Consider the following 10267-nt stretch of genomic DNA (forward strand, 5'->3'; position numbering starts at 1 on the left):
CCGCTCCAAAAGTTATGAGAGCACGTAATTAGAAGAAGAAGTTTGTCACCATAATACTAGAGGCACTAACCGCTCGCAAATTGATCCGACTTGTAATTCACTCACTTGTGATTTCGTATATCTATTTTAGTAACACTTGGTTAAAAGATAATTATGATTATTACTAAACACATGGCAAACGTTTCCCTTTTCCTTCATATTGATGGAATCTCTTTTTTCGAATATATTGGTGTAATCCAATTCTAGATTGTGTACATCATGCTAATCTGGCAAACAGTTATAATGCATAATTAAATATACAGTTCTCGCATAAAATCTAGTTGATGAGCCCTGTGATTTCGAACTTTCTTACACGGCTATGAGAGCACTCAATTGGAAGAAGAAGTTCACCGGCAGATCATTAAAAGGATCACTCACTTCTTAAATTGTTCTGGCTCGCAATTTATTTATGATCTTGTATATCTAGTTTGATGACACTTGATAAAATAAATAATTACGTATTATATACAATTACGAGAAAATGAGCATCATTTTGCAAGATGGTGATTTGTAAATTTACTTTTTAGTTTGAATTAAAATGTCTAATTAAAACACAATTATTTTTAAAACTAAACTTTATTAACATGTGAAAGATTTTTTTTAAAAAATTTGTTTTTACTAAAAATAAAGACCAAACACCCACAAACGTAAATGTTGAGGTACTCAGGTAAAAACAGTAAAATTCAGAAGCAGGAAAATTAACGACAGCATGATGATGATTGAATTATTATACGGCTCAATTTTGAAAAGTTCCTTTTTACGCTTAGCTGTACAAAAAATTGAACACTCTTTTTTCCAACTAAATATATATATACCCATTTTATTATGTGGACATAGTCGCCGGAGCTGTTCCTTGTCCGATCTGTAAACCCCGCCATTCACCACTCTCCTCCACCGTCGGCAAGAATTCAATCTTTTACTTGGTTGATCTCTTTCTCCTTATGCTCTTTTCTGTTTTTGATTTATCAGTCTTAATTTCAAATTTTTGTTTTGTTTTGTTTTGTTTTTGCTTGTGAATTGTGATTATGATTCTAAAGTTTATGTGGAATAAAAGTAGAATTCTGTTATGTTTGCAACAGCTGCGAAGCATGGGGACAGATGACAAGCAACGGCGTCTAATCAATTTACATGAAAACAGCAGAGGCTTTTATCTGCAAAAGTTCCGGCTTTATGAGACTCGCTCGGTATATGTTCGACGATTTGCTGTCATTTTGTCATCTCTTCTACTTAAAAGACTAAACATTCTAATTTGGTGAACTTTGTCTAACAGTTTAAAATTCACTTTTTTCGCAGTTTTTTTATATCTAGAAGAATCGCAACTAAGAATGTTCTCTGTTTTGTGTTTGAATATCTAAATGTTAATCTGAACTGATCCAGTCAGAAAGTTTGTATGTTGACTTTGGCGAAAATGCCAAATAAACTGGGACGGAGAGAGTAATAGTTTTGTCAAATGTAGTTTTAGATTAAAGGAATTTTATGGTTTGAGCGTATTTATAGTCATTAATTTTTTGATCTCAGGAGATATATTGATTCAGTGTTTGGATCAACTCTGTGGTTTTATTGGTGTGCCCTTAACTTTGTTCGAGCTATCCAGCTTGCTAGGTGATTATGAGTTCTACAAGCTCCCCCCCCCTCCCCCCCCCCCCTTTTTTTTTTCCTCGTTTATGTGTTAACGGATGTATCAATAACGAGTAATAAATGCTATGGAGTATGGATTAGGTACTAATTCATGTGCTTTTTACCCGTCTACCGTTCAGCGTATCTGCTCCCCTAGATTCTAGGGCTACAGCTTCAAAACAATCTCCGAGATTGCGTTTGAATATCTTAATTTAACTTAAACTGATCTAGTCTGATTTTGCCCTACTAATTTGTCTAATGACTTTGCCAAAACATGCCAAACAAATTGGGACGGAGAGAACAAATATTTTCTCAAAATGCTGACTTGTACTCTTCACATGGTTTGTACACCTCTTTCATTTCAGATCACAATATGGTCATTAACTTTTTGATCTCAAGAGATAAATTAATTTCACTGTTTTGATCAACTCTGTGGTTTTATTGGTGTGCCCTTAGTTGTGTTCGAGCTCCTGTTCTTGTCCAGTTTCCTAGGTGCATTAATTTTCTTGTTGCTATGTTAATGAATGCATCGATAATGAGTAATGAATACTATGGAGTACGGATTTAGGTACCGACTCGCGCGCTGTTTACCCGTCTAGTATTCAGTGTATCTGCTCTCCGAGAATCTAGGACTATAGCTTCGAAACAATCTGGCCCTTAGTTATTTTTCCCGTTTTGGTAGGTTGTATCTCTCTCTTGTGCTGAACTTGCTGAACCTGCCTAAATGTGTCATTTTGTGCAGTTTTTAAGTCATTAATTACTTTTGTCGTTATATCTATTACTCGATCTGTGTGAAGATTATGACGTTACCTTAATTGGTGTTTAGAGGAATATTTAACTTACTTTTATATGGGACAGAACTTCTACATGGTTGGATGGGATAAGACCAGAACTTTTTGGAAAGTATTAAAGATTGACAGATTAGAACCTTCGGAACTAATCATTCATGAAGATCCTACGTCATATTCAGAAATTGAATGCTTAGACCTCCTAAAAAGAATACATGAAGGAAACGCGTCTACTGGAGGGCTTAAATTCGTTTCTCGCTGCTACGGAATTATTGGTATATTATACTTTCGAAATGTCACCCTTTTATTAGATGTGTGATGATGTTTGACACAACTGATGTTTCTTTTCCTCTTCTAGGTTTTATAAAGTTTTTGGGACCTTATTACTTCCTGGTTATCACGGAAAGAAGGAAGATTGGAAAGATATGTGGTCATGCTGTTTATGCTATCACTAAGAGCGAGATGTTCCCAATTCCGCACTCTACTGTGCTTTCCAATATGGCTTATTCTAAGGATGAGAACAGGTCTTTAGTCAATTCTGCATGTAAATGTAAAATGTCCGTAGTATTTTTAGGAAGGCATTATGATGGAACAAAGACACTTCTGATTTCTTTGTATCTTTATATAACTGTTATCGATGTTTTTTTTATTTTTAATATTCTTCTGTTTGGTGACTATTGAACTTTGCATTCTGTAAGAAGTCCTATGTTATTGAGTTAATTGCTATACTATTTTAGCAATACACCTTGTAACGCATTCACTGCCCAACGGATTTCATGTTGACCGAGTCATTCAGATGCTCGCAGAAAGAGTATACTGAGAAATTCTATAGTTGAGCATTTTATAGCTAAGTCATTCATAGAGCCCATTGCCAGTTTTTTTCCTACAAAACTACAGGGGCAAATTTTTACATGTTGAATGAGACAAGGTATCTTCAGGATTCCAGAGGCACACATATTGAAATTTTTATTTCATATTGCTTATTTCAAAACTTTTTCCCCTACCCCTCTATTTAGTTGCTGCATCAAATTTATGTTAACTCACTTTTTTCTTTTGGTTCCTCTTTTTGTTTCTTTTCTTCTTTTCCGGAAACAGATATCAAAAGCTCCTGCACATGGTGGACCTCACAAAGGACTTCTTTTTCAGCTACTCCTATCCTATTATGATTAGTTTTCAAAAGAATCTGAGCAACTCAGAGACAGGACTCACCCTTTATGAGACAATGTTTGTATGGAATGAATTCTTAACTCGCAGAATCCACAATCAGCTCCAAAATACTCTCTGGACTGTTGCGTTAGTCTATGGGTTCTTTAAACAGGTATTATCTGTTTGAAATTGTTCTTCTAAATTTATACGCGTAACTGAGCAGAAATCTAAATCCTAGCTAACATAGCTGGGCAAGATGCTATTTTGATATGATATACCATATTGCTATATGTTTGTTGTTTTAGTTGGAGTACTCAATTGTATGTAAATAGCTTATGATTTTATTTCAGAATATATCTTTGTGACATTTTATGTTTGCTTTACCTATTAAATGGCACCATAAATGGAACCGTACTTTCAACAGTTTATCATTTTCTCGTGTTTTGTGGAACAGGTTACACTTACTATTTCTGCACAGGACTTCATCTTAACCCTAATTGCTAGACGTTCTCGTCATTATGCTGGTACCAGGTTTGTACAATTGAAACATATATCATCCTTTTCCTTCTAATTGTGCTAAATTTGTTAGCTATCATAAGTCCTGGCAAGTGGCCTGGAACAAGGTACACACCAAATTATGAAGAAAGCTCTCGCACCTCTTAAATGTTTTTAATTACTTTTCATGTGAATGCATAATGTGATAGGCATTATATATTATGTGACTTCAACATCAGTAAGTGCTTAACCATTTTTGTTGTTAAAATGTGACCCCAACATTGTAAGTGCTTAACAATTTTTGTTGTGGAGTTTTAATTCCTTTTATTTCACACAGATATTTAAAAAGAGGAGTAAATGAGAAGGGTCATGTAGCAAATGACGTCGAGACAGAACAGATTGTGTTTGAAAATGTACGTGAAGGGTCCCCTGTTGGAGTAAGCGCTGTTGTACAGAACCGTGGTTCAATACCTCTTTTCTGGTCTCAGGAAACGTCACGTTTGAATATAAAACCTGACATCATATGTATGTCCAAACACTTGAGATTTTTTCGAGTATCCATTTGCTCAAATTTTTGTTAACTCTCTTACCCTTTAGTGTCTAGGAAGGACCTCAAGTTTGAAGCCACCAAACTTCACTTTGAAGATCTTGTTCAAAGATATGGAAATCCAGTTATTATATTAAATTTAATTAAGGTAATTTTTTGCAGGCTTCAGTATTCAATCCATTATTCTTACTTTTTCATTACGAAGCGGTACTCTGACCTTCTCAGACTCTCTCCCTTGCTTAATTTGTTATTTTTTTTATGTTAAACAGACTCGTGAGAAGAGGCCCAGAGAAACGATTCTTCGTGCAGAATTCGCTAATGCTATTGACTTCATAAATAAAGATCTTCCTGAGGACAACCGGTTGAGGTTTCTTCACTGGGATCTAAACAAACACCCAAGAATGTATGCTGTTGCTGCCTCTATCTTTGATGTTTCCTGTGTAATTGTTGTTCTTATTTTATTTATCTGTCGTACTGATCTATGGTTTCATGACAATTTGGCATCTCTCTTACAGCAAAGCTACAAAGGCCTTGATACGTCTAGGTGAGGTGGCCGTTAATGCTTTGGAGTTAACAGGCCTTTTCCATTGTCAGCTAATCCCTACATCAAGAAGTGGGGAATTGCTAAAGCTGTCATCCATCGGGTGAGTTTGCCAATCAAATTATCCTCTTAAAGAGTTTAGTTTATCACTTCGTGAGAGTTAATTGTTCTCAAATATCATATTACTTAGGAACTCCTTGCAAAACTGCTTGTGCTGCAGAACTTAGATGTTCATTCAGATTTTCTTGTATCTTCGCGTTCAACATGTGTTGGTTGGGACATAAGTTGAGGCATTAGTTAAATATAACCTACAGTCTGGTGCATATAGTTTTGCTGCATTGGATCAATTCATGCAAGATACACACACTCTCTCTCTGAAAGAGAGAGAGAGAGAGAGAGAGAGAGAGAGAGAGAGAGAGAGAGAGAGAGAGAGAGAGAGAGAGAGTTGAAAAAAGTTTCTGCTAAAAATAACTTTTTACCTGGGTTATGTCCACTTCGTATTTGCTTCACTCTCAAGAGCATCAAATCTCCTCTTTTTTCTTTCCCTTTTTCATGTTGATCTTATTTGATGCAGCTGCGACAGTAGTGGAGACCATGTTGAGAAGGACCTCTATGAAATGGATGTTGAAGTGGACAATGGGAGTAATGATCTGCGTGGAGCTTACTATGTCAAACTTTCAACAGTCCAAAAGGGAGTCTTAAGAACGAATTGTATAGACTGTTTGGATCGCACAAATGTTGGCCAGTATGCGTATGGGCTGGTCGCACTGACCCATCAGCTGCATGCCTTAGGCTTTATAGATGTGGAGAACATTGATTCGCATTCTCCTATAGCACATGACCTAATGAGGATCTACGAAGAAATGGGAGACACTCTTGCACTACAATATGGTGGCTCTGCTGCACATAACAAGGTAATCTATCTTTGCTATTTACGAGAAATTCTGCAATTGTCTTGTGCAGTCTTCTGACGGAACTATAGTAATGAGTTGGTTCCGTGGAAGCAGATATTTCACTCCATTTAAGTTCATGATGCACTTCTTATAAGATATCTTCATTTTAGTGGATGCGATTGTGGACCAATATTTTTTTGATAACTGAGAAATCCCAGAGGGCTAGTGGTTCACAGTTCAGTTTTTGATGCTCCAGTTTTTTGCTTGTGACTAAACATTTTGCATACTGTTTCACTACTGAAGCGTAGATTCTTCTTCATTTATCAAAATATCACTATTACCATCTAACGTAGTGATGAATATGGAACCCAAACAGATTTTTTCAGAAATACGAGGCCAATGGAAAGCAACAACGAGGTCTCAAGAGTTCTTCCGATCGCTTCAGCGCTACTACAGCAATGCCTACATGGACCCTGAGAAACAAGATTCCATTAACGTGTATGTGAATACTTTCTATCGCAATAAGTTCCATGAGGCTGTTATTCCAAAAAGATATGGGCAATTTTGAAAATATTATGAGTAATGTGGTGCCATTTCCAGGTTCTTGGGCCATTTCCAGCCACAAGACGGAAAGCCATCTCTGTGGGAACTGAATCCAGAACAGCACTATGATGTTAGGATGCACGGATCAAGTCTAACCGCTGAAAGTTCTAGGTATGCATGATCCTTTTCTATGAGTGCATTCTCTACTTGCTTCCTGTATATAGGTTCTATTTGTAATACATAATTTTTTCATTTTCTGACGACTGAATAATTAAAAATTGTTATTGAACTGTTTATCTCTCGGTAATTTATGACACAGCATTATACTCTGTTCAATGAGGTTGACTTCCCGACTACAAAGATGAAAAGAAGATGTATATTTTTATTAAATAGGAGAACGTATTGTGGGGCCATTAGTTGGCCTTTTTTGGGGGGTCAGATCAGAGAAGTAGATGTGTATAGAAGCTTATAGGTTGGCTCTAAAATGGCCTTTTGGTTTGTGCAACATGTGGTAAATTCCTGAAGTTAATTCAAAATTTGGGACGGGAGAACCTATGCTTAAATTTATCTGACAGCAAGTGTGTCAGGTGCCCATGTTTGAGAAGCTCTGCCAATTCCAGGCGGAGAGCGCTGCAGTTGGTTGTGCCATGGCCGGTGTCACGGCGGATAGCACAATCTTGCTGTTGTCACGCTGTTCCAGGCCGTGGCTTGTTTCTCTCTTCCAAATTGCTTTTACTAAAGGTTTAAACATTGTAAAACCAATATTTGGGTTTTATAAGATCATACTGATCCATGAGATTTCACTGTTTTTATGCCCATCTTCACTGTCAGCCTGCGTTGTAACCATCTCACTGATATGAAGGTTAAAGATGATTCTGCTTTACGTGCCCACCGCAAATTTAAAAAGAGGAGAATGTACCTCCTAAATCTGATTAGTATTTCAAGTTAATCTGTTGTTCTGATCAAGTATCCAGAACAGGAAGATACTTTTGCTGTTTGCCAGACAATTGTATCAAAGCTGTTAGCAAAGCAGTTTGTTAATACGCAGGTCATTTATTAAAAGGTCGCTATCAGAAGGAAACATAAGCTGTGGAAGCAGCTCTTATGGTAAAGACACCGACATAGATCAGACTGAAGACACTCACCAGCCTTTGACTGTCTGTGCCAAAGGTGGTTGTAAGGGTATTTCAGAGTCCACACCAGAAATATCTACATGTGACACTGATATTTCGTTTACCAGGTAGCTCGGTTTAGATTTCTATGCTTCATAAATTCATTTGGAGCAGTAACATACTCGGGTGATTCATGATGTCCTCGGATATTTCTTATCGATTGCTGCTAACTGCTACTTATGGTACAAAAACATCTCCCTCGTGGTTCCTTCATGCTTCCATGAACCAATGCATTGGAAGTTTGCATGATTTTGAATGCTCCTTGTATTGTGGCATGTATATTCTAACAAAGATAATGCATATGTGTCTTGATGAAATATTTTAATGGCAGCCAGGTGCTTATATAGGGTTTGTGATTGACATTACTGACCAACCCTTATCACTCCTACAAACCTTATGGCAATATGTGCAGAGAATGTATGATATCTTACTGAACTTACCTTATAACACTTAACCTCATGGCTGCATGTGAAGTTAAGGTATCACCATATTGCAGCTTGAAAAGTTCTGTTTGCTCAAAGACTTCGGAATCTGTAACCGGGGTCTTAGCCAATCATGTTTTTAAGTTTTTCTTCTTTTATTGGGGTTGAGGTGATGCTATTCGGAAGAAATTTCTGCTTTAGTTTGTTCTATTTCACTTGATATGGCTCATCATGCTTTCTTCTTGTGATAGGTACACCCCCTCAATGTCTGGTGGACAGTGTTTCCATGATATGCAGTTAGAGCAGTGTCTCGGAAGTGGTAGCGTTAAATTTCATGAGTGTGCAGATTTGTTTGATACCTCAAATTTTCTTGATGTTGATTGGCTTTCTTCATCGGGAAATTCATGTGAAGAAGAAATATATGAGAGGTATACTTCGTATATCTTGACCAATGCATAAATAGGTGTCTTAACCAGTGCTTAAGGTGAAGAATAAGGGATGGAATACTTGTCCCGGAACAAAACCAAAAAGAAAAAGAAAAAAACAGAGGGTATTGAGGGTTTGGGGGGGGGGGGGGGGGAATATATTCAATACCTTAAATACTGATTAAATTTAATCTTATTAGTTCTCTTGCTTATTCCTTATCCCAAAAACAAGAAGTTCGGTTCTCTTTCTGGTATTACTGCAACACCAAGGACCCAAACATCAGGAATCATGCAACTCAGTGTTTTTAGTGGCCTGTAAAAGTGTTTTGGGTATTCAGGCTTGATAACTTAGCGGCTTCAGCTATTAATGACAAAATGGTGCAAAAGCAGAACAGGAAGATGGTGCTCTTTCTAGTTTCTTTCGTTGGCAGTGCAGAAAAGATAGTCATACTTGCATTTTGTTTTTGGCCCAGTTCAATTTTGTCTGTTTTAGTGCTTGTTCTGTATGTTGACCTATTCAAGTTGATGTAATACTACATTGGGAAACAAAACTCTTTAGTAGCAATCATCATTTAGTCAAGTCAATTCTGCTGTGCCTTATGTCTCTAACCGGGAAAATGTTTTTACTTTTTACTGGTTAGAAGCACCACCTTTGCAGTCATGCCAGATTGATGATTTCAGGAAAACAAGAACTTAATGGGCTAGTTCCTTTTGAATATTTTGTTGTTGAATCTAAATCTTATTCTGTTTGTGCAGATCTTCAATCATAAGTTCTCCATCTCGGGGCCTGTCAGCAGATAGTGTGTCAAATGAACTTAAAGCAGAAACAAACTTCTCAGCTTATGATTCTGGGGCAAGCTTGAAGGTTAGTTCATGCAGATCTTAGACTATTTGAGGGTAAATCTAATGGCAGCAGCCTTATAAGATAGCGCCTTTACCTTAAAAAATGAAGCCAATACAATATCTGGAAGCTTCAGAGTAATAAAAAATCTTGATTGTACCTCGTCATTTTCTGCTTTTTATATGTTATTCAGGTTTTCTCTGTAAATTTGCCTGAGTAATTCTTTTTCCTTTCCAAATCTTGTTACTTTAGACGGAGCAGACTACTGAAGATATCAATTTTGATGCCAAACAAAGTAGGGAAACCCACCGGCAATTCTCTGAGAAATTTGTGCATTGGGTTAACGATGGACATATGCTTTTCCCTTGAAGTTCGGTTCAGGTTCTTTAAGTTATACTATTTTGGACAGTTACATTCAACAGACCCGTCCAAAGGATGTGGATTACATACAGGAAATAGACGACAGGTGACCAAAAATATTACATAAGAAAGATTAGCCTACAGAAGTTTTTGAGGTTGTAAAAGTCCAGAACCTTAGAAAATGATATTTTGGAAATATATATTGACCATAGAAACGGAAAATTGTTTTGGTTGGTTTTTAGTCATCTTTTCCCAGAAGGATAGCTTATAAAGGTTTCGGTATGTACATTATGTACTGTAAGAAGTGGGATCTTCATTATTCGGTTTCAGAGGCAAGACGTTTTTCGCTATTTTGCATGCTTTTAACTTTACATCAAGGAAGTTCGATTTTCACTAGACGTTTAGGTCTAATTTCCCTTAACCAAAATATACTTTCCA

The 10267-nt window shown here is 36.8% G+C and overlaps 1 protein-coding gene across 4 annotated transcripts; it reads left to right on the top strand.

Moving 5' to 3' along the window:
* The first annotated feature begins 812 nt into the window (after positions 1–812).
* On the top strand, positions 813–10179 carry LOC109210859 (phosphoinositide phosphatase SAC2-like). Of its 4 annotated transcripts, none has more exons than XM_019374334.1 (17): positions 813–962; positions 1119–1223; positions 2515–2719; positions 2803–3372; positions 3540–3762; positions 4045–4121; positions 4423–4610; positions 4683–4780; positions 4902–5035; positions 5148–5276; positions 5748–6087; positions 6443–6564; positions 6667–6780; positions 7658–7849; positions 8455–8631; positions 9385–9493; positions 9722–10179. In XM_019374334.1, exons 4-17 carry the CDS (start codon positions 3356–3358, stop codon positions 9836–9838), a joined length of 2037 nt encoding a protein of 678 aa, XP_019229879.1. In that variant the 5' UTR covers positions 813–962; positions 1119–1223; positions 2515–2719; positions 2803–3355; the 3' UTR covers positions 9839–10179. The 4 variants fall into 4 exon arrangements, with proteins under 4 accessions (XP_019229879.1, XP_019229878.1, XP_019229876.1 ...); XM_019374331.1 differs by having other exon boundaries at positions 814–962; positions 2803–2968; XM_019374332.1 differs by lacking the exon at positions 813–962 and adding an exon at positions 1558–1641 and having other exon boundaries at positions 1136–1223; positions 2803–2968.
* The last annotated feature ends 88 nt before the right edge of the window (positions 10180–10267 follow it).

Source organism: Nicotiana attenuata, unplaced genomic scaffold (assembly GCF_001879085.1).
Source record: "Nicotiana attenuata strain UT unplaced genomic scaffold, NIATTr2, whole genome shotgun sequence".
Classification (NCBI taxonomy): Eukaryota; Viridiplantae; Streptophyta; class Magnoliopsida; order Solanales; family Solanaceae; genus Nicotiana; species Nicotiana attenuata.

Coding starts and splice junctions, on each gene's coding strand:
- LOC109210859 (XM_019374331.1), top strand. CDS start 1,128: ATGGGGACAGATGACAAGCAACGGCGTCTAATCAATTTACATGAAAAC. Junction 5,036..5,147: donor CTAAACAAACACCCAAGAAT/GTATGCTGTTGC, acceptor TCTCTCTTACAG/CAAAGCTACAAAGGCCTTGA. Junction 5,277..5,747: donor CTAAAGCTGTCATCCATCGG/GTGAGTTTGCCA, acceptor TATTTGATGCAG/CTGCGACAGTAGTGGAGACC.